Source organism: Acipenser ruthenus, chromosome 9, assembly GCF_902713425.1.
Source record: "Acipenser ruthenus chromosome 9, fAciRut3.2 maternal haplotype, whole genome shotgun sequence".
Taxonomy (NCBI): domain Eukaryota; kingdom Metazoa; phylum Chordata; class Actinopteri; order Acipenseriformes; family Acipenseridae; genus Acipenser; species Acipenser ruthenus.
Window position 1 is genome coordinate 2,638,474 of NC_081197.1, and position 25,036 is coordinate 2,663,509.

The 25,036-nt window shown below is 42.2% G+C and overlaps 1 protein-coding gene across 4 annotated transcripts in view; it reads right to left on the bottom strand.

The window, feature by feature from the left end:
* Window positions 1-25,036, bottom strand: part of LOC117968351 (pleckstrin homology-like domain family B member 2) — a 64,437-nt gene that overhangs the window by 26,602 nt on the left and 12,799 nt on the right. For all 4 annotated transcript variants that reach the window (XM_059030716.1, XM_059030718.1, XM_059030717.1 and 1 more), the window contains exons 5-9: window positions 15,187-15,306; window positions 9,936-11,170; window positions 6,679-7,065; window positions 5,814-5,957; window positions 4,087-4,224 (exon numbers count right to left, since the gene is read on the bottom strand). In XM_059030716.1, coding sequence (XP_058886699.1) covers window positions 4,087-4,224; window positions 5,814-5,957; window positions 6,679-7,065; window positions 9,936-11,170; window positions 15,187-15,306 — 2,024 coding nt within the window. The remainder of the gene's footprint in view (window positions 1-4,086; window positions 4,225-5,813; window positions 5,958-6,678; window positions 7,066-9,935; window positions 11,171-15,186; window positions 15,307-25,036) is intronic.

The following is a 25,036-nucleotide window of genomic DNA, read 5'->3' on the forward strand; positions in this document are numbered from 1 at the left end:
TTTGCATCAACACCCAGAGCAGCATTGTGACTACATGGCTTATAAATACAAACCCCACAGCAAAGACCCTGGAAGAACTCCACACCCCAAGCTCTACAGGAACGTGGTGTTCTCGCTGCAACGCAGACTTCATTTTCTAACCAGAGATTGTGCAACAAACAATTTTATGACCCACAAATCCAAAATATATGAATGTAGCTATGCTTCGAATCAATGATTTAGTTGTTTCGTTGCACCAGAGTTTTGTTATGCACAGTAGTTAGCTGGTTCGTGGCTTTGATAGCACATGCAATTTGTGGTTTTATTAACACAGATATAAAACTACAGTAGGTCAATGTCTTTATTCCAGTAGGGCATGCTCTATGCAAATTACTTTTTTTTTCTGAAATGCAATGTCGTTTTTACTGAAAACACGTACATAGAAATGATCATCTTACCGACAAGCAAAAGAAAACCCTTTTCATAATTTAATAAATGGGTTTCCATGTAAGGAAACTGAACTGAAGCAGCATATGCACATATGGAGATATACCGCACTTTAAAATGTTTTTAATTAGCCTCAGAAAGCCATTTCACATGCATGCCCGCATCCCAAAATAAATTCTGCAGATGCACCTTCAAGAAGCGTCCCCTGCAGTGGGGTCAAAAGGTCACCTGTAACACATTCGAACAAGACCCTCACTGTTTGACCCAATTCAGATTTTTCTTTGTTCATATAAACCCACATTTCAAGCGAGAGCTCAGGTCCCACAGCTCTATCTTAAGAACACACATGGTTTAGCAGAAGAATTTTCCAAAACATCCTCCCCTTTCACTGCCCCTCAATCCACACCATCTGCTCAGTGAAGGATCATGTGTAAACGAGCCGAGGGCTGGTGTCAAACAGTTGCCAATGTTAACTAGAGACACCGGAAGAGACCCAGTACATGAACCTTTACTTAGAAATCCTCGGGATTGTTTTCCACTCAGCCTGCCTTTTACTACTCAGTGCATGCATGTTTAGCCACTCAGGACGCCGCTTTCATTCGGTTTGCAAAGTCTGTCTCCAAGCTTAAAACACAGAAGAAAAAAGAAAAAAAAAGTGTAATTGTTATAAAGCTAGTTTTAAACTGGGAGTATTTTTAACTGCTTCTACCCAAGCTGTTTATAGCCAATTCTATAAAACGAATAGAAATGTTTCTCCTTATTTGGAAGCAAACTTTGCACTGATCCAAACAGAACTAAAAAAGTCCATGAAATTACAAACATACTGTAGTTAAAATGAGATGTGAATCGAATCAAGCAAGCAGGTTCACATTTGCATAGCTGAAATAATCAGATCATCAAACTAGCGGCCCCAGCCATGCAAAACAGCAATACCAAGAGAATGACAACTAACAGAACAAACCTTCCACATGGAAAACACAAGCCTATTGTTCTTTATTGTTCCCCTCACAACAACTCGCTCCTTTGTACAATACAGCTTCCACAGTACTACTCTGCACATTTATCACGATCCAGTGCAACGTTTCTTATCTTGTATCTCCGTCGATCAGAAGTGCAGGAACATGCAGATCACTGCTCTGAGCTCCTGTTTGTTTAGGTAGAAGTGCACATCACTGCTCTGAGCTCCTGTTTGTTTAGGTAGAAGTGCACATCACTGCTCTGAGCTCCTGTTTGTTTAGGTAGAAGTGCCCATCACTACTCTGAGCTCCTGTTTGTTTTGGTAGAAGTGCCCATCACTACTCTGAGCTCCTGTTTGTTTAGGTAGAAGTGCCCATCACTGCACTGAGCTCCTGTTTGTTTAGGTAGAAGTGCACATCACTGCTTTGAGCTCCTGTTTGTTTAGGTAGAAGTGCCCATCACTGCTCTGAGCTCCTGTTTGTTTAGGTAGAAGTGCCCATCACTGCACTGAGCTCCTGTTTGTTTAGGTAGAAGTGCCCATCACTGCACTGAGCTCCTGTTTGTTTAGGTAGAAGTGCACATCACTACTCTGAGCTCCTGTTTGTTTAGGTAGAAGTGCCCATCACTACTCTGAGCTCCTGTTTGTTTTGGTAGAAGTGCCCATCACTACTCTGAGCTCCTGTTTGTTTAGGTAGAAGTGCACATCACTGCTCTGAGCTCCTGTTTGTTTTGGTAGAAGTGCACATCACTGCCCTGAGCTCCTGTTTGTTTAGGTAGAAGTGCACATCACTGCTCTGAGCTCCTGTCTGTTTTGGTAGAAGTGCACATCACTGCTCTGAGCTCCTGTTTGTTTTGGTAGAAGTGCCCATCACTGCTCTGAGCTCCTGTTTGTTTAGGTAGAAGTGCACATCACTGCTCTGAGCTCCTGTTTGTTTTGGTAGAAGTGCACTTCACTGCTCTGAGCTCCTGTCTGTTTTGGTAGAAGTGCACATCACTGCACTGAGCTCCTGTTTGTTTAGGTAGAAGTGCACATCACTGCTCTGAGCTCCTGTTTGTTTAGGCAGACGTGCACATCACTGCACTGAGCTCCTGTTTGTTTTGGTAGAAGTGCACATCACTGCTCTGAGCTCCTGTTTGTTTAGGTAGAAGTGCACATCACTGCACTGAGCTCCTGTTTGTTTAGGCAGACGTGCACATCACTGCTCTGAGCTCCTGTTTGTTTTGGTAGAAGTGCACATCACTGCTCTGAGCTCCTGTTTGTTTAGGTAGAAGTGCACATCACTGCTCTGAGCTCCTGTTTGTTTAGGCAGACGTGCACATCACTGCACTGAGCTCCTGTTTGTTTAGGTAGAAGTGCACATCACTGCTCTGAGCTCCTGTTTGTTTAGGCAGACGTGCACATCACTGCACTGAGCTCCTGTTTGTTTTGGTAGAAGTGCACATCACTGCTCTGAGCTCCTGTTTGTTTAGGTAGAAGTGCACATCACTGCACTGAGCTCCTGTTTGTTTAGGCAGACGTGCACATCACTGCTCTGAGCTCCTGTTTGTTTTGGTAGAAGTGCACATCACTGCTCTGAGCTCCTGTTTGTTTAGGTAGAAGTGCACATCACTGCTCTGAGCTCCTGTTTGTTTAGGTAGAAGTGCACATCACTGCTCTGAGCTCCTGTTTGTTTAGGTAGAAGTGCACATCACTGCTCTGAGCTCCTGTTTGTTTAGGTAGAAGTGCACATCACTGCTCTGAGCTCCAGTTTGTTTAGGTAGAAGTGCACATCACTGCACTGAGCTCCTGTTTGTTTAGGTAGAAGTGCACATCACTGCACTGAGCTCCTGTTTGTTTAGGTATTTGCTGTTATAAACCAAAGAGAAGACATTAATCTGGTAAAATAAATTACTCAATTCTATAACTAGATTATTGCTGTTAGAATGAGGTGGTTATAGAAAATACTATGCATCTTTAAGCTTGGTCTTCTCTACCTGCTGTATAGTTCGTTACTCTCCATTCAGGTAAGCACCATGATAAGTTCTAAAGTTAAACCCTGTACTCAAAATGTGAAGTACTGTTAAGGACTATAACATCTATATTGACTAATTAAGTCAAGTTTGCAGTTTGTGAGCTGAGCGCAATAAGTCAGAATTTCTATTCAAACAATTTAATTTGTTATTTTTATTTTATTTTTTTAACTGGAGTGCCCAATTATTTGACCCCCGATTTTCTTCCCAATTTAGAATGTCCAATCCCCCCCGCAGCAATTCCCCACTCCGCTCAGGAGACCTGAAGGTTCAGTGGGAGCCCTCCGATCCCACGACCGAGCCAGCTTCCTCTTCTACACCCCGGAACGAGAGAGAGCGGATGTCAGCGAACTACCGCCCTCCAGAGGACAATGGTCAGCCCTGCAGGTGTCCACCTGAGCTCACTGCACGTCTGGCCAGTAGGGTCCGCTGCAGAGCGATGAGGAGAAAACAGTCCCGGACAGTTCTGCCTCCTTAACCAATGGGAGAGCGCCAGAGCCAATGCGTCACTCCCTTCAAAATCCCCATTGAAGACCGGCGACTCCGCATAGCCAGGACGCCAATCTGTGCTCCTGACTGTATGACCTCGCCCTCACACCACACGGCCGTGCTTTTACCAGGTGAGCCACTCTGGGACCCCTCATTTGTGTTTGAGCTTTTCGTGGCGTGTTCTCAGCCAGCACTCCCGATTACCTTTGATTTCTCAGAGAACGCGTTGCTGTCAAGGGCTGTGATCTTCTCGTTCAGCTGGTCCAGGACTTCCTTCTCATGCTGCAGTTGTGTCATCTCTGAATCGTGCTCCCCCTCCAGCAATGCACGCTCCATCTCCATCTACAGAACACAGCAGGGGAGTGTTTTAAATGAGCAGCTTTCTTTAATGCACTACACCAGAGAAATGGATTTTACATCAATATCCATTCTTAAAACATAAAAACAACTAAAGTTATTTGGGTCTGACTTGAGTGGATGTTTTGGATGATATTTATTGGTTTTTAAAGTTATTGCATACAATTCCCGTTTGACATTTAAGAAAAAGAAAACTAATAACAATAAATAAATGAATTAAAAGCAGGGTAACGTTTGCTAAACGGAAGCTGTCAACCGTTTATGCCTTGGAGTATTAGGGGAAATAAAAATAATAAATCACGGTTTTAAAACTACATAAAATAAACATTGTTTTAATATCTAGAGGAAGCTCACAGGATGTTTCTTCAGCAAAAACACAACGTAGCTTCCCCTTTTAATCAGATCTCTATTCTTTATGTGGGAAAGATGAGACACAAAGAACTGCATGGACAGAAATACCTCTGGTATACAGCTCACATTGGTAAAAGGCATGTGTATTAAACTCGCTTCAGTCCCTCTTCACTGTACTTTCAGAGCTGCCAGACAAACCTCCCACACTTTCCTCTGTGTCTCACAAGAGTCTCCCTCCCCTCCTACGTACTGCTTGAAATCTCACAGCCAAATGCTCCGACTGGAAGCACCACACTGTTATTCTGAACACCACAGCCTTTTACACATCCCCCGATATACAGGGGGCACTTGAGTGTCAACAGATTGCTTGTGGACGATGAGAAGCACAGCAGCCCCCCGTGCAGACTGGTAAACCCAGTGCATGTGGAGAGGTGGTTTTCTATCAGGGAAGCTGTACAAACAGAGCAAGGTCAGAATCTACTATTCTTCTTATTCAACTGAAACTCCTCCGGAGTCTGTTCAAGTTCGTATAACTCTCGTATAATAAAGCATTGCGAAACAAACTCACTGCATTGGAATGAAACATACCAGACAGAGACAGAGACACTTGAAATGTTTCTGTTCCTGTCTTTCCCAGTTTTCTCTTTTCACAACGTGAATCCTTATCCCTGATCTGGTCTGTGTTTTTATCTCATGCCCCTAGCCTTTCTGAAGACCGTTTCGATTGCTTCTGGGTACAACACAGAATATACAGCTGTGGCCAAACGTTTTGCAGCACCTAGAATTTTACGATTGAGATGCAATAAAAAAAAAGGGTTTTGTTTTTAAATATGAACATAGTTTTAATTTAACATCATGTAAATCAAAGAAACTACAAAATGATATCGCAATAGTCTACCGGAAGCCATAATAATAGTACAGTATTTCATGTTAGATTTCAAAATGTCACATTTTTCAATTTGTCAGTTTATCATTAAGTACATGGGAAACTACAAAGCGGTATTTAATTCATTATGTTAACATAACATTATTCAGCAGGTTTCATTCGACTTCATGAAGCAAAATTAGATGATTCTATAGGGTGATGCACACCTTTTGGCCAGAGCTGTACAATATAGCATGACAGATGTAGTCTGCGGTTATACATGCCCCCCCCACCCCTTTGTTCTGTTCAGCTATAGAAATGGAATGTGTGTGAAGCGCTGGTACAGTCAGCCCCTCACCTCCCTGGCAGACTCGTCCAGCTGGTTGTTGAGGTCCTTGATCTTCTGCTCCAGCTCCTCCATGTTGTTCAGAACCTGGATCCGCTCCTCCTCTATCCGGATCACTTCCTGTTTCTGTTGGTCACCCTCAGCCATGTCCGAGGGCTACAAATGCAGAGACCAACAGTTTACTGGAAACACACACACATTATATACACAGTTCCATACTTGTATTTAAAAATCACTAAAAGGTAAAACCAGGCACAAATTAGAAACCAGAAAATGGCAATACAGGTAGAATAGATATTGGCACACAATGTCTGTGTGTTTCTTTCTGCAGAAAAAAAAAGTTTCATTTGTAGGTCAGTTACAATAAAAATCACCATTATTTTTTACTTTGTTATGGACAGGGTTGGCAACAAATTATGTAAATTAAATTCACTGTTGGTCAATTAAATCAGCTTCAAATGAAAGCAGCTGAACAATCACAACAATTATTCTAGCTCTAAAATATCAATTCCACTTCATAGAATTGCAATTGGGAATTGATTTTAAAAAACAATTGGAATTGAAAGACAGGAATTGATCCCAACCCTGGGTATGGATGACACCAATGTCAGATCATCTCTGTCGATTTATCGGACTGCTTCCAAACAATTTAAAAACAGCACATTTCCTGATACTCCCAAGTGAACCATTTCAATTCATTGTGAAAAGTTGTGGATCCTCTCATAAGCCTCTCTGACAATGTACCTTGCAGGAAAGCTTTGCAGACACACTGTGAAGGAGTTCTGCTCATGTAGATAGACAATAAAGACACAAGTGCACTGTTCCATTGGCCCTCACATGACCACAAGTCCTAAAGGTGTATTGAAACAAAGCTCACCTTCTTCATCCTGGGGTTTGAAGAAACTCCCATGGTCTTCACTCCACTGGAACACAACGACTGCAAAGACTTCAGGTTCTCACTGAGCTGCCACGTTCCATTCCCCGCATCTCTGTAAACCTGGTCTCTGGCGGCGCCCTGATCCGACTGACTCCCGCAATGTGATCCGGATAACGACAAGTTCGGAGATCTGGAAGAGAGATCTCGGGGTTTGGCTTTGTAACCGTTTTCCTGGCTGGCCTGGGAATCCGAAAGCTCGTCTTCAGACAGCTGGAGCTTCTCAAGTTCCTTGTTGATCTTCTGAAGGTCGGCCACGGTCGAGGGGCCCTGGTCCGACCTGGAGAACTCCGAACAGAGGTTCATGATCGTCTCCAGACGTTGGCGTTCCTGAAAACCAACACACGAAATGAGAGACCAGACGCTGGTGTTCCTGAAAACCAACACACGACAATGAGAGACCAGACGCTGGCGCGGACGCATGGTAAATATAGAACATTCCACGGGTTATTCCCTTCACTAGACAGTCGCCTAGGCTGGACCAGGCTTGCCAAGTCTAGCATTGACTGTTCAAGGAAACGTCAAACTAAAATATCCTTTTCACATGAGGAGCATTGAGTTTGTTCTGAAACTTTTAAGCAGCTGAAAAGTGTGTTTTTATTTCAATGTGGTTTTTTTTGTGAATTTCATACATGGCCGTGGAACAATTTTATCCCTGGTAATTTTAGCAATCTGACAGCACAGATATAACTACTTAATGTTTTGTTTTTTTGTGTGTGTTAGTTTTCTTCTCATGTGTTAAAGGGTGCTTGAGCGGTTTTCTTTGTTACTGTCCCACTGTGCAGTAGTACAATCCTCCCATATACTATTCCCGGGGAACCCCCCACAATGAGAGGTATTTGTTTCAAATGGGGTCAAATTGTGGTCTGTCAATGCAGACAGGATCACCAGGCAAAGCAGCAGGGATCGAAAATACAATCTTTGGGTCCTGACTGAAACACCATGACGTGTGGAATTACCAGGAGTGCATGACATCATCTTATTCATGCATGTTTTTTATGACATGGTTCAGACTTCCACACATGTTGTGCAGGTGTCTAAAGATTAGAACAACACTATACCCCTGCATCTGAAAAGATTACTACAGTACTCGCCACACTGATAACCAATCTCACAGTTATATGGAAAGCTTGCTGTTGTTTTTCTATGGTTTCTATAGTCCCTGATTTTACATTCCAACACTATTAAGTACCAACTGGTACAGCTCACCTGTACTAAACTTCCATTTAGGGCTGAACTCATCCACCCTGGTACATAACTACAGCAATAATCCAACAAAAAATCTAGACAACAAATACTTATAGCACTGGTGGTACCAATATTCAAACAAAAGACTAGAGTATAAGAGAGTTCAAATCCGCCCTTCTCTTGTATCACAGCAGTATCATTAGATGTAAAATGGTCTAGTCCAGTCTACATTAGGCAACTTGAAAGATACACAGAAAAGCGTTTGCTTTGCAACTGGCTGCCTGGTTTAACTGTACTCCCAATACATTTCTGTATGTTTAAACCTCCCAGGCTCACCTCTCTGTCCTTTGTTATGTAATGATGGTGGCAGAGCAAGGACTAAAGCAATGGTTTTGTTTTTTTTGGATGACCTGTATAGAAAACTGCATACCATCAGATTGAAAAAAAAACAAACAAATGAACAAACATTTAGCTGAGTTCCTGTTGCATTTCAGTACATATATAGAAGGAACTTTCAAGGACAACAGGCCAAAGTCTATAAACAAACTACAGCAATTCACACAAGATAAGGGCATTCTGAAACGGCTGCATTTAAAACTGGATGAAGAAACCATTACAATTCTGAACCGTTCAGTAATTATTTTTTCTGAATTTCTGAACTGCTTTTACACAGCTGTGTTATTTCATCTATATCCATCCAGACACACAGAAGTGTGCAAATGTATTAGAACACCCCATTGCTTCTGTTTTGATGTATTGAAAACCACTGGAACTGAAAATCGTGGAAAATTGTCAATAGGCAAATTAGCGATTGTCGTATTTAATTGAGGACTAATAGGCCACGTCTGCAATTAATTTAAAATAGTAAGAGAAAAGGAACACAACACAACCACCAATGGTCATATGCATGAGACTTTTTAGAAGTTGTTTGAGATGCCCAATTAAAAGCACAAAGTGGTCTAACATTTTCACACAAGAGTCTGATTACTGACTGAAATCCTCACAGCTAGAGGTCTTCATGCAGGTACAAATAAAGGATAGAATGACCAGTCTTGAGGTGTTGTGATACATTTGCCCGCACAGTACTTACCGTGCCGCCAGGCTCTGGAGTTACTGGAAGAAACCTCATTGTAACGACCTCACCTCTTGAATTAATCACGATTTTGATAAGTAGGTGGGGATCTGTTCCGCTTGCGTCACCCAGATTTCCAGCTGATTAGCATTAACTACAGAACTTAATGACAGACTGAAAAACAGTGCTATTAACAGTACAATTCTAAATGTAGTTTTGCCAACTAAAACCTGTCCAGGTCTGTGCAAGGTACACAAGACGGAGTACAGTAGTCCACTAGCTTCTGAATCGTAAAAAAAAAAAAAAAAAAAAAACAGGACGTGTGAGATTGTGTGCAATACATCTTCGAGCAACTGGCTGCTTGTAATCCAATCTCATCATAAGCCCTGCTGGCACTCGATAGTAAAGGAAATGCAAATATAGGAGCATCTGTGATTTAATCCTTCCGCCTGCCAGCCATTGCAACACCGAACGCTGGGAGCGTGGGAATTTTGGTATGGACTGGCTGGCTGTATAAGAATTTCTACAGGATTTTATTGGGTGTAGGTATTACATGGTGAACACAACTGCCTTTATTTTGCACCAATCTTCACCAGACTCGAAGTCTCTTATAGGCATTTAACTAATTACTGTAGCATAATTGTTACTAATTGTAATTTAACAAAACAGCATTGCCATTGCAATTGCAATTCCAGCAAGCCATTCTGCTGCTTTATGGCCTGCGTAGTTTCCCTGTTCCCTGGTGGAATTCAATCAAATCCATGTGTGTTCAATGACAGTGTTCTGGAATGGTAACACAGCAGGTAAGCACTTGTGTTGTCCCAGGGGTGACGGAGTGCGACTGTGCTTGATTGGTTGAACAGCACCATGGGAACAGGGAAACTCCACGGGGGGGGGGGGGGGGGTCAAAGTGAGTGCTATTAAATCAAGCAGGGTTTACCAGCCTCTCCACTTCTTGTTCTCGAAGGCGCTCATCCCGTTGTCTCTGGTGATAGTCCCGCAGCTCATGTTTACCGTTCAGTGAGCTGATGCTGTTTTTCCGCTCCCTAAAGGGAGGAGCCTGCTGTGTGCTCAGCTTTATACTCTCCACGCTGGCTGTGTCAAAGGTGGGGCTGCTGGAGCCCTGAAAGCCATTGTGATGGAAGTCCACACTGGAGGAGCTGGAGGAGGAGGTCAGGGTCATTTTCTTGGCCACCCGTGGACTGGTTGGGACGCTGGACGGCATGCTGGAGTCGGAGGTCCTCTCCAGGGTGACCATGCTTCTCAACGTTCTCGAGGAGGAGCCGCTGGGGTAACAGAACACATCCCCCTCCACAGTCCCATTGTGAGAGAACTCACTGGCGTGGTTTCTAGACTGATTATCGAGGGACCTTCTCGGAGGCACGCTCAATGGAGCCAGCTGGCTCTCGGTTGACTTGTAGAGTCGTGGAAGAGAGCGGCTATAGACGCCCATGTTGGTGAGGGATCCCCCGGAATGCTTTCTTTGCCTGGGGCTGGCGTCGGGGCCGATGTCGTTGCCAGTTCTGCTGGTCCTGCTCTGAAGAGCCTGGCTCTCCTGCATGTTCAACCTTCTGGCTAGTCGAGGGCTGGAAGGCATGCTGGCAGGTCCAGCATTCCCACCAGGAGAGAGGGCATCTCCTGCAGAGCCTCCATTCCACATGGGAAGGAGGGAGCCTCCAGGCATCTTCCTTCCCTCCAGAGTTCCTGAGAAGAAGACGTTCTCGTGAGACTTGTTCCGGGGGCTGGTTCTGGAGTAGGCCAGCAGATCCACAGTGCCGAGGGACAGCTCTCGCTCCCTGTAATGTACGTCTGCAACATCTGCCAGCGGCACGCCTCGCTGCCTCGGGGAGGGAGGCATGCTGCTGGAGAAGGGGGCGCTCAGTTTGATGGAGAGAGGGGGTTTGTCTGAACGCTGATGCCGGTCTGTGATGTGCTGTCGGACCGCGGCAGCTCGCACCTGGTCTTGGTATTGGCTGGATGAGGTGGACCCGTATCGAAGGGGGCTGGTGGGGGGTGATTGCGACAGCGTGAAGTAGGAGGGAGGGTAATCTCCTGTTCTCCTGTTCAGCGTGTCCATTATGTTCTGCAGTTCTTGATGTGTCCTTGCAGTCCGCGTTGTCTTTGAACCAGACGTGTTCTGAGAGTGATTGTACTCATTTCCAAGCCTCACAAAATCTGCAAGAAAAAAGAAAAAAAAAGTCTATGTGAGCATATAGAAATAGATAAATATAATGTATAACCCTTTAAAAGGTACATGGGACCTGTGTGTCCCACAAATACAATGATGCCAACTTTCATATTTTGCAATGGGGCACATGAAACAGGGTTTAAAATGTATCCACAGGTTGGATCTGGTCATCCAAATTGTCAGTTTCCTCTTGATAACTGAAGTCATTCTAAAAATGTATTTAAAAAAAAAAAACATTTGAACAGATGCTCAATTCCTTGTGTACCTTAAAAGCACATTGTATGCCAGACTTCGGGGTGTTCGTTTCCATTTAATTTAACAAACATTTAAACTTTAGGATTGAGCACTTAACCATTTCAAATGTTAACCTATTGCATAGCAGTTTCACCCCTTCCAGGTTTTAATACAAGCTTGATTAACCACAGTGCAAGGTAACAAGCTCAGGAATGCATGGAACTGCTATGCAATGGCAGTCTTATTTCCTATTAGAAGATCTTTGTAACCAAATCAGAAAAACTACTAGAGTATCACTGCTCGTCTGCTGCGTTCACACTCCGAGAATCAGGAGCTCTGGCTTCGTTTCCAGCAGGATGGAGCCTCTCCCTGGGACATCCTGACAGTTTCCAAGTGGCCAGACAAACTCCCTGGCTTGGCCGCTCCACACCAACTGGCCGAGGACCGGACGCCTGACCCACCCAGTTTCTTTATTGGAGCAATCAAGGATGTGCTGTCGCCTCTTCTGTTTTTTTATGATTTTGCAATTTCAGCTAAAATCATGTTGCCAGTTTACACAACTAAAAAGACTGCTAATTGAATGGTAAATATATTGCACAATACAGAACTTGTAGTCCTTCTATAGTAAAATGTGTGCTGTGCAATACTGAGTTTCTTGAAAATCACCACCAGCTGTTTTATTTTGTATTCTAATCATACTGAATCGTCTTAGATCATCCAAACCACAGGTTATGTTTCCCACAGAATAAAATCCTCAAATTTCAAAAGAAAAAAAGCTCAGAAATGAAATGATTATACTGTATAAACACTTGTTCTTTAGACAGCTTTCCCCTTGCAAAGAAAACATCACAGCAATATTATAAAAATGACATCTGCAATCAAAGCAATTACCCATTTCAGTGAGAACCTCCAAGCCTTCTTTCACAATCCCTCTACATTCAGCAGCAATGTGTGGATCTCTCCTCCAACACCACTCTCTAGAGCAGCAATCAGAACTAAACTTCAGAAAAATCCTGCGTGTTCCGCTTCTGGAACTTCAGAACAGTCCCGCGTGTTCCGCCTCTGGAACTTCAGAACACTCCTGAGTGTTCCACTTCTCACACACACACACACACACACCTTGCTATGAGCAGGTACTGTGCAACACTAGCCAGGATTACTCAGACTGACGAGTCCCAGGGCAGATGAACAAACAGCTCTTAAACTACCAGGCCCTGCTGCAGTCTCTCTGACTCATCTGTGTGCAACCCACCTGCAAACCACATGCACAAGTCAGCCCCTCCTTGTGGACAGTTTAATTATCACCTTGTGTGGCTCATCTGAATTGATCTAGAGTACTACTGTGTCCTGAAGGTTTTAAAAATGAAAAGCAGCAGAGGGAGTAACATAGCTGTACAGTGCGTATGGGAAAGGAACAGCCTCCCACAGTGCTCTTCTGTATGGGATAGGCACAGCCTCCCACAGCGCTCTTCTGTATGGGATAGGCACAGCCCCCCGCAGCGCTCTTCTGTAGGGGATGGTCACAGCCTCCCGCAGTGCTCTTCTGTAGGGGATAGGCACAGCCTCCCACAGTGCTCTTCTGTATGGGATAGGCACAGCCTCCCACAGCGCTCTTCTGTATGGGATAGGCACAGCCCCCCGCAGCGCTCTTCTGTAGGGGATGGTCACAGCCTCCCGCAGTGCTCTTCTGTAGGGGATAGGCACAGCCTCCCACAGTGCTCTTCTGTATGGGATAGGCACAGCCTCCCGCAGTGCTCTTCTGTATGGGATGGTGCTGTGCAGTGTCACACGTCATGCAATGCCTCTTACTCCACATTCCTTTCTCTTGTGTAAGGTTTTCCAACACAGCGGTTCGGTATTCAAATACGTGGTTCAGTGCTTGAGTCAACATTGCACAGCATCATTCCAAAGAAGAGATGAGAAATATTATTCTTACTATTTACCAAAAAGATACATAAACTGGGGAAAGAAAAAGCCCACAGAAACTAAACGAATCACTTCACAGGAACTCTGACTGTTTTTGTGGGTAAAGACAATTCTTTTCCTATTAAATGTACACAGTAAGGCTGTGCTGATACTCATAACTGCCTTTACAAACATTTACTGGTAATAAATACATCCATTCATGAATGTGTCGATTTCAAAATAGGAACATGTGTCCTTCCCTCGCCTTTACAATTGAATACCAATCAATGGCAATTGACATTCGCTGCCCCTCCCTTAACTCTTAACAGCTTAAATGGAGACCCAGGGATGACAATAAGACTGCCATTCTCAATGCTCAGTTGTCTCAGCATACATATATTGATAAAAACAAAAGGGTTTTACAATGTGTGATTTCCAAGAAACAAGAACACACTGTCTGTCTCTTTCTGGTCTCGTTTTGATCTTGTTGGGAATTTGCTGTATCTCTGTCGTAATAAATCAATCAGGTTAAACAGAAACGGAATTTAATGTTATGTGCTTGTCAAAATAAAAAGATTAATAGCAATATCTTAAACTGCTATTTTAATATTTAACAAGGTACAGTGCAGACCACCAGCAATCTTTTTTTCCAGCCAGTTAAAAGGTTAAAGCTCACAGTAAAACCTGGAATGGATTAAACTGCTATGCAACGGGAGTCTTGTTCCAATCCTTGAATATGAAACCAGGATCTCCTGTCTGGCAGTTTCCAGCTCTGGCCAGCATCCACCAGACCGCACTCCCTTTTATGGAATGAGTCATTGAAAGCAGAAAGCGCTATGCAGTAACACAGTGTTGCACAACCGGCATCTGAAAGCTCAAACATGTGCAAACACAGCTTTATTAAACCCCTCAACCCCCAGAGGCTAATAATGTAGAGTTTCAGTTAAGGGTTGGAAAATAATGAACCCAGTGCAAATAGCCAGACCACTGCATCTTTAGTTTAATATTTTCAGGTCTCTTAAGATTTGAGATTTAGGTGAAAGCAAATTCCTGAGCAGTATAATCTAGAGACTGTGACAGGCTAAGTGACCTTTATGATCAGCGTTGCACTGCTGGGTCGAGAGCAAAACTGTTAGCTTGGGTATGCGGCATTAACCCCTTAACATCCAGTTAGTCTCGAGACATGGCAACTGTTTGAGGAGTAAAGCCACGGCAACAGTTTTAAAGAAAAGTATTGACGTTTTGCATTTTGTTTTGCTATTTGTAACCACATTTTTTTTTCTTTGAAATTTGATACTTTCTAAATCAATATTCCATCACAGAACATTTTTTAAATCCTTCATTTTGGCTACAAACTGCTGCGTCCTATTTTGAGGACAGTCAAGTTAGACGTGCCCGTAATTATACCAGTGAAATCTCATGGTTATGAAGCTTGAAGAGCTAATTTAGCAGAATTAAGTGTTACATTTAGACTTAACTTTTGCGGTTAACAAAATTAGAGTAAGTTATCATAACAATATAGTTAGAGAATTAAAACAGGTAGATGCAGTTTAAAATGCTCCAAAAATGACAAAGTAGCCGGTCCTCAAATGAGGACAATGGCACTAATGGGCTAATGGGGCAGTGGGAGTCAGGGGCACACCCTGGAGGTGATGAAGGGGTCAAAGATCCCGAGACACTAAGAATCTTCAGACACCGCGGTGCCCCTTTAATGCAAACGGCGGCGTCTTTTGAAGCCGGCAGATGATGACCAGGTTAAAAACATCTGACTGTCTACGATTCAGACTTCAGTTCTGGACATGTCTCCACTGGCATTGCTAGTAAAGAGGAAGCCTCCTACCCTGGGATTGGGAGACCTGCATACCTGGGCTCGAGCTGAGGGGGGACACCTGGCTTCTATGTGGCAGCATGCTCTTCAATCGACTGGCCTCGTCGGGATGGTTGAAACGGAAGAAGTACGATTTACCCAGACAGAGAGTGTAACCTGCGAGGCAATGAGAAATACATGTCAGAACAGACGGGGTGCACAGAAACACATTGTAAGAGTGTAACCTGGGAGGCAATGAGAAATACATGTCAGAACAGCCGGGGTGCACAGAAACACATTGTAAGAGCGTAACCTGGGAGGCAATGAGAAATACATGTCAGAACAGACGGGGTGCACAGAAACACATTGTAAGAGTGTAACCTGGGAGGCAATGAGAAATACATGTCAGAACAGACGGGGTGCACAGAAACACATTGCAAGTACATTTTTCTAAAATCTAAACTATAAGGGAGAGCTGGTCAAGACAGAGGCAAAAGAAAATATATAATACTGGGATGGAAATAAGACTATAAAAAATAAGGTTTTACTACCAGCTTGATTAACCACCTTATATTAAACTCTAGTAAAACAAGGAATGGACCAAATGGATATGCAATGGGAGTCTTATTAAAAAACAGAACTGTGGAATGGCATGGGTCACATTGCATTAGGTCTCCTATCCCATCCTCCAGCAATGCTAAACAACCTCCCAATCAGACATGCATACAGCTGCTAAACCAGCCCTCCCACCCCTGTGAACAGAGCACCTCGTCTCCCCTTCGACTCTCTTCTCTAATGCAAGGATTTCTTTCTATTTGATTTGATGGAGTACCAAAACAGCATCACTCCTCATTCTGTTAACACCACTTAAACTCATTGCAACACAATTCCACTGTGTTCTCTTTAAACCCAGACTGGGTCATGGCACATTAAACACACACAATGGCTTCTAGACACACAACAAGATCCCTCGTGCCTCCCTCGTGTCTTTCTCTTTTGTTGCTTTCGCACCCTTTCAGAAAATAAATAAATAAAAAAAAGAGTCTTGCAGTTGCCAAGACAAACCCATATTTGACCTCTCCTGAACATCAGCCCCACAAGTTTGAACTGGCAGAGTTTTGTGGGTCACTGTTCCCCTCATGCACACTTCTCATAAGGGATCCTGTTTAGTATCACTAAATAGAATGACTTTTGCTGTTAGACAGCTTATATATATATATATCTTCAGATATATCTCAATGCAAAGTGCAACTTCAAGTGTGGCAATGTATAAAAATAATCACGTAAAAAGCAGTCTTAAAACAATCATCCCTGGAATATCTTCAGCATTACTGTCCGAGGTGCCCTTACTGACACATCACAGCCAAAGCATGCATTACAGTAATCCATCACGTATCCATCCGTCACATATCCGCCCTCACCGTTTATCCACCATGATCAAACTCTTCAGCAACGTTAGTTTATTATTGAACAGAGATTAATTCACACATTATAGATCCCAGTTTTCATACACTGTGTTGTATGTGCTCCGTGCGCTGCCATTGCTGGTAGTGTGACGTGAGCTGTTCAGTGTGTTGACATGTAAATAAATCCTGTTTGCCTGTGGGGCGTATCTACTTCAACCTCCGTCTGGATCTCCTGCCTGTCACTCAGCAGCAAATGCACGCACCCACACGGCAGACGGCTACTCTGCCACAAGCATTAACACCCTGCATCTTTCTAAACAAGGGATTTAGGGGAGCTCCCTAATAAAAGCTGAATCTCAAAATAATTGTGTGAGTATAGTAATTGTTACAGCTGTGTATAATGGTATTTAAAACAGGATTCATTCATCCTCCCTTACTCTGGTCCCATCGCAGTCGGACATGCAACGGATTACTGTACTATCTATTTTGCATTTGGGTGGTAAAGAAACAATTTGAATCTGGTTAGACTCTCCCACCTACCAGGGTACAGTACAGACAAATAAAATCCTTCTTGTGAGCCGAATCCATTGAAACCAGCAGAATGAATGGATGAAACCAAGAAGGCAGGATGTATTTCTCTTTGGGACCTGGCTTACAGTTTGGGATCAATGGTACAAAATAACACAATTAACAATATACCGAATTAACAAGACTGCAGCATTAAAGGAGGCTGCTGTACGGTGTCCTCTGCAGGGTTAACAAACGCTTTGTTGATGTTCTGACTCTATAAAAAAAGACATCAAACCAATGTCTGTCTGAAAATGCCATTTCATATTTTTTGCATGACAGAATGACAATTAGGAGTCACAATGTTGTATCCACATTGTTGCAGTATAGGTTACATTATACCCTGATCTAAAGCTCCTTACAGTATCCTTCAAGTATAGGGCTACACAGCCACTGCTGTTTAATCTGATGGACGCTTGCTGCGATTCTTTTAGTGCTCTGGCAGTGTGTCCACCTCACGGGCCACAGTGTTCCCATGAATGGTAAGAATGTTCTAAACCAACACATATTTCTCCTTATCGCATCCTGCAGCGCCTTGCAGCCCTTTCTCTGTTACTGCTCCTTCACTGATGCCACGGACTCAGTGCTTCCCTTTCTTACATTATCGCTCCTTCCGAGAGGGAAAAACGCCAAGAGAACTTCCCTGCTCTAATCTCGAGGCTCAGGAAACACACGGCTGAACTTCAAAACCTTGAAGGCATGGAATAGCATAGCAGTTTCACCCATTCCAGGATTTACTATGAGCTTGATTAGCCACACAGTGTAGGTAACAAGCTCAGGTGAGTCTTACCCAACTCGTATTAAAACTGAAAAACAAATACCTAGCATAGTATTATATTATGTCAAGAAAGCTTTGAAACCAGACTCTTCTTAAAAGCAGCACATACAGTGCTAGTTGGAATTCACGGTTTCATAGTTTTAAAGTTGCAGACTCACTTCTAGGACAAATGAACACTTTTTTTTTTAAAGCCTCAAGCTGCAGGGGACGTGTTAGGAGAGCAGCAATAAACCCCCCAGAACAAGGAGCCCATTGTTCAGGGTCGATGTGACTGTGCTCCCCTCTCAATGCTACTGTACCTCCCACACCCACCAGCACAACTCTGGGCTCCTTGAGTGAATCTCTGCTGTTGTTCAAGCCCCCTGTTCAGGGCCAGTTGGTTTTAACATTCCAGATTTAATATGAGATTAATAACATTACCATGTAATAAATCGATGCATTGAGAACACTTTATAGGGATGGAAACAAGACTCCCATTGCACTGCAGTTTGATCCATTCCTGGTTTTACTATGAGTTTGATAAGACAGACCTGAGATACATTGCAGCCAATCAAGCTCATATTAAAACCTGCAATGGGTGAACTGCTATGCAACAGGAATAATATTTCCATCCCTGCTTTACTGTTCAAAAGCAAAGCCTTCAAATGCAACCAAAGGCATGCCTGTGCCAGTAATGTAATTACAGGTTAGGCATGAGCTTCTAAATTGGGCACCAGGGCCATAGAAATCCATACATACATGTTTAATAGAGGCTTGGAAAATAAAAAAAAAACACAATCAAACATCAATTAATCAATCTCTAGAAATGAAGTACGAATGTAGGTGTGCACGTTCCGTTCAGCAGATTGCTTAGAATACCTCTGCTATGTCTAAAATTACTGAACACAAAGAACAGTCCACAAGGCTAATGTGCATGTTGTACTCCATACTGGAATGAAATCAAAGCCTTGGTTTGTGGTGTATTATATACAGTGATTGCAATTAAATCTACAGTGTCGTCATCTGTGTAGCTGCAGCGTCCTCCCAAGAGCTGCCTGGGATTTGTGTTGTATTAATAAAGCTGGAAAGCAGGGCTGGGACTGAACTGCATTTTGGCAGCATAGCCTGTCAGCTCATCAAGCAGTTTCTAAAAGATGAATGACATCAGCGGAATCCTACAAAGCCCCAATGGAACCTGTTAATCTGAAACGCCTGGATGCTTTTAACTGGATATGAACCGGCTCTGACTCTGAATGGGCAGTGAGGGTAAGGGAATCTAGTATCAATTTCAGTGGCAAACACTTGGGAGAACAGAACACAGGAAAGATTGTGTTCCTCGCGGAGGTGCTTTGTCAAACCATTTGTTGCATCGTAAAACAGATCTGTACAGTAAATTGATACTGTGAGCAGTTTTGTTTTTTTGAAAATGAAATGAAACACGACAGGGATAACACAATACAGGATTGCATGCATTAGTAAAGAGTACTGCAAAGCATTTGAAACAAGGAAACGACATGCAGACATAGAGGAGGCGATTCCAGGCTCCCCATCTGGACCGCACTCAGGAGGTGTCAGTCACTCAAGGCTCGGTGTGCAATGCTACATGTGCATACGACTTCAAAGGTGCAATTTCAGTGTTAGGTCAGCAAAGGAATGCAATGTGTGTGCCTGTGGTGTCTGACCTGTAGCTTGAAACCAGTAACCCCATACAGGGTTAGTGCTCAAACTAACCAATCACACAGCTGTTGGGCTGTTATCCTGCTATCAACATATATGAGTTGTATCTCAAACCAAACTTACCATTATTGTTAGAAATATATTTCATATATTTTTTCAGCATATTTACAGAAAGACTAGATTAAACTACAGAACAGAATTCTATTAAAGGATATCAAAAAGTTGTATTAATTAACCAGCCCACTTTTTTTTTAATTTTTAGTTGTTAGATGTTAATTTGGATTTTGCAGGATAAAAACATGACGTGACAGTCAGCACTGTGCTTTTAAAGCAGTGAAAGCTAGGCCCTTGCAGTTATTTTCAGACTTGCAATGCATCCTTGTCACTTTCAGGGTGTGTGGGTCAATTATCCAGAAAGCTTCCACCCCTATTAGTCTGGTTACCAGTATATTAGACAGATTTATCAACCATTAGTATGTACACCTATGCCACCTGCTGGACATTTGAGGTCTAACCGGTAAATTAAGTTATTGAAAAAATATCCAAAGAAAGCACTGTCACCCACAAATAGTTCAGATAGGTGGGTATATTACTAGCCACGGATCTCTTGTAAATTTAAAAAGAAAAAAATAAAATATTAAAAAGAAAAAACACTAACGAGCACTTCTTAAAATGGTGCAGGTAGACATAAACTCAATGAAAACCCATTCTTATAAAACATTTTAAATGACAAAACATTAAATCTGTCTGAATGTTTCCTCCATTTAAACTGAAGGTGTCCCGTCCCCCCTGTTTGACAGTGTTTTGTCTATGTTTGCGTAGGAAATACTAAAATTAAAACAGACTTGGCTAAACATATTAAACACAAGGCTGAACATCTGCAGTTGAACTGTATACACATTCACTCATTACTTTTGAACTGGCCGAGGGGGTGCGGGGAAGGGGCTGTTTACAGGTTCACTTTGAAGAAATGCTGTAGACACTGCACTGTGTAGACACTGGAAAATAAACGCCAAAACATCAGCAGTTATATAAACAGAACTCACAGCCGGGGTAATGATTCACAGACACATTCAACATGTAGCACTGCCACCATGGAGAAGAAGGAAACCAAAGCAGTGCTATTACTGCATCAGTGCGCGCTTACGTTTTTAAAAGGGAAGTTACATTTGAAAAGCATATGTTTGTCAAATTTGTCAGCGGGGATGCCGTCTATTATAAAACGCAGCCAAGTTATGTCAGCCAGAACCTTTTCTGTCAGGATGGATGCTACCTACAGTAATTGCCCATTTCGAAACGCGAGTCGTTCTGTTTTGTTTCTCAGAAAGCACTTCCACGCAATGGGGTTATCTAAAGAATTAAAAGGCAAGCAGTTTGTGTAACGACAGAAAAGTGCCAGCACGTTTCAACACTGCTGTTGACAGTGGCCAGACGATGATATATATAAGGAATTATTCAAAAAAGTCATCTATTCTCAAATACATATATATAGCTTCCTTACCTGGAATACATTGGAATGCGTTAGCTACACCTTACAGTCTACAAACCTTTACAAAAACAATACAAATATGTTTAAGTAAATACAAGTTTTTAGAACTGTATTATTATTCTGATCATTTGTATTCATTTTACCTACTCTTATTCTATGTAAAACTTTTAAGTATTACTGCTGCTAGCCGGGGAAAGGTGTTCCTAATGCTGCTAAGTCAGTGGACCATCTGGACCCCATGACTGGATTCCACACATTAGTTTAGCTCAGCACCCAAACACAGCACACCGTCATGAGCAACGGCTCCCCTCCTCTTTCAAAAGGAGCCCCGGGGTGAACAGCCTCGAAGGAAATTCAGTTAGTTGCACTTCATTAAAACAGTGGCCACCCTTCGGTCTGTCTGTGAACTACAATAAACCGCGCAAACACCAGTATGAAACCACGATACTAATATTACTCCAGGACAGCTCGCTATTCAGAGCAACCTGCGTACTGCCCTTTCAATTTGAAATCACTCTGAACACCCCCCACCCCCCTCTCTGTACAGAAACAACTCACTGTTAAATCCATTTGGTGGGATTAATGTAGCGACTTAGCCTCTCCAAACTATTCAACATGTTTACGCTGTATGCTTCTGTATCTTATCCATACTGTGCATTCATAAATAAAAACATTTGTAAATAAACGCATTTACTCTATTAAACCAACGAATGTGACTTTTTTTTTAAAAAACATTATCTTACAACAGAACTTGATCTACCTGTAAATCAACTTGAAGATGCATTTCAGTTTTCAAGATCTAGGTGTGAAGCATGCATAATCACCATTACACACAGCACACATTGTTAAATGATCACTGCAAGAGAGACAAAATCTAACGAAAAAAAAAATTATTCCATTGTGGTCATTAAATTCCCCTATTAGTCCTCAGTGGAACGGATACCGAAGCATGTAATTATATTATATATATATATATATATATATATATATATATATATATATATATATATACACACACATACACACACTGGCAAGGAATTATTCAAATAAGTCATCTATTCTCAAATTCATTCACCAGACGCCCTTGCAAAAAAAAAAAAAAAAAAAAAAAAGAAAGAAAAAGTCTTATTATCTTGCGCGCTGATGTTTCAGAAAAGCTTGTAAATTGAAAGCCCAAGTCAGGATTATACTTACTATTACGCGTTTCATTTTGTGTGTTTTTGTACTATGGCTCCATAAAAAGGTAAGATTTTAAAAGATGCGCTCATTAAAACAATGAATGTGGCATATACTCTTACTACTAGTACTACAACACGTAGTCTACCTATAAACACCACATCGTTATAAATATCATCCATAGCAAAACGATACTTCAGTTTTCAAGTCAGTTGCGAAACGAATCTTGGAAACCTCTGTTCTGTACAGACTGCAGCTTTACCTTTGTTTCAAAAGGACTCGGGCCAGCCCTATTGAAACAGTTACAATGAAAAAGTGAATCTCACTTGAAAACTTCGCTCGAATCCTGTTTGCTTTTTTAAAAACACTGACCTTTTTCTTGTATTCCATTCAGAAAGTTCGTTGAAGAAAAAGCACTCTCTGTTTAGGATATTTGCATGATAAAGCCCCCCTCTTGTTATCTTTTGAGTTCCCCAAGACTAGCAAAAAAAAAATCTCTAAAGTTGTCTCCATTCCTCGAGCAGAACGCACTATTACACCGCAAAAAGGGGGGTGGGCCAACAGAACAATGAAACATCAACTGAACTTTATCAACATTTAAATACACGACAAACAAGAAGAATATGTGACTTATTATCTTCAACCACAATTCACTGCAAACAGTGTGCATACCTGTAAAACAATATAAAACGTATAAATTACCTAATAGCAATGACTGCCCAAACCCCTATTTGTATTAGCGCAATTACAATCGATTTAAAGACGCAGTGCAGATTTTGTTTTTTTTAATTGGCACTGCCTGTACGTAACGACTGTCAGTATAACGGTACCGTAACAGTAAGTGGAAACCAGGAAAAAACAAACCAGGGATTTTAGTTGGTAGGAGTTTTGCGTTTATTGTTTATCAGTAAGGGATTAAATGCAGTCTGTCAAGCGGGGACACCAAAAGGGTATAGCGACCAACTCCTTACGTAGACAGGATAAAAAGTGACTTAAGTTCTAAGGGCCATATCTTCAAAGAGTTTACTCCAAACTTTAATTAACTCCTATTTTTGGAAAGATGAAAATCCAACAGCAATGTAGAAAAGTGAAGAAAAAAAAGCTGGAGAGTGCTTCAAAGACCTCCAGTTGCATTACCTATATGTTTCACACTAGTTATGGTTAAAGACTGGAGTAAACTTCAAAAATATAGCCCAGCCTCTGGGCTGTATTCACAAAGCTTTACCTTCTGAATTATGTTTTTTTAAAGTCTATTTGTTAACAAATATAATAATAATAATAATAATAATAATAATAATAATAATAATAATAATAATAATTCATTCCTGTTTGTATATATCCCCCTCACTATGTGATGGTGTTTGCAGTGGTTCTGAGTGGTTCTGGGTTCTGTTGTATCCCCCTCACTATGTGATGGTGTTTGCAGTGGTTCTGAGTGGTTCTGGGTTCTGTTGTATACCTCCTTACTGTTTCATGGTGTTTGCAGTGGTTCTGAGTGGTTCTGGGTTCTGTTGTATACCTCCTTACTGTTTCATGGTGTTTGCAGTGGTTCTGAGTGGTTCTGGGTTCTGTTGTATCCCCCTCACTATGTGATGGTGTTTGCAGTCGTTCTGAGTGGTTCTGGGTTCTGTTGTATCCCCCTCACTATGTGATGGTGTTTGCAGTGGTTCTGAGTGGTTCTGGGTTCTGTTGTATCCCCCTCACTATGTGTTAGTTTTTGCAGTGGTTCTGAGTGGTTCTGGGTTCTGTTGTACACCCCCTTACTGTTTCATGGTGTTTGCCGTCGCTCTGAGCGGTTCTGGGTCCTATTGCTCCCATATTGAGTTATTACCATCTTTCTCTAAATCCACTGAACAGCTGTCCACATTCCATTCAAATCATGTGACAATGTGACCTTTCAACTCTCCAGCCCCACATAATGTATCAGAGTGTAACCCCAATGAAAGTGCACAGCAGAGCGATTCTACTCATCATACAGTATATAATAAAATGCTGTATATCTAACATGCTCACCCACACGAAGGCCCATTGCACTATTCAGTACCAAGTGAGCGTTTAATAATGAATCTCTGGATTCCAGAGAATCTAGTCACAGTTCGCCCACAGTTCCCTCATTCAGTTAATTATTTCCAGACCACTGCATGAAATTAACTTTATATTCACTGCCACAGACTCTGGCTACAGTGATATCAGAAAACAGCAACACTGGAGATTAGGTATTAATAAAGTTAGTTATAGTATTAAAATCCTGCAATAGACTGTGGTGTACTGTAGAAAAAACTGCAATACTGCAGTTTTCACCCTTTCAAACATTTACATAAAATATATTTTTACTACAGAACCGTAGACCGATAGAATACTGCAACCTCTTTCTGAGCCCATTCTTTAAACACACTGTCTCACAATTCCTCACAATAACAGAAACTCTTACAAGATACTTACAAGATACTGAGAAATACAAAAAGAAACTTAATAAATTCAACGACAAATTACTCTAAGTCTTTTAAGCTGAGGGAACACAAAGCCACTTTTTCAGGAACAGTGGCTTGAAACCTGGTTCCAGGAGACCGGGAGACCTAGTTTGAGGGGACTTTGCTGTATCAAACCCCCTGGTGTGCCATGCAGTGGCCTGAAACTGTATTCCCTCAGCTTAACACACAGCGGGAGAGAGAGAGAGAGAGAGAGAGAGAGAGAGAGAGAGAGAGAGAGAGAGAGAGAGAGAGAGAGAGAGGTGTGCACCTTGTGTGAGCTGTGTAGGCTGAGTCACTGGCACCCCGTCCAGCATGCACAGGTTTAGAGAGAGAGAGAGAGAGAGAGAGAGAGAGAGAGAGAGAG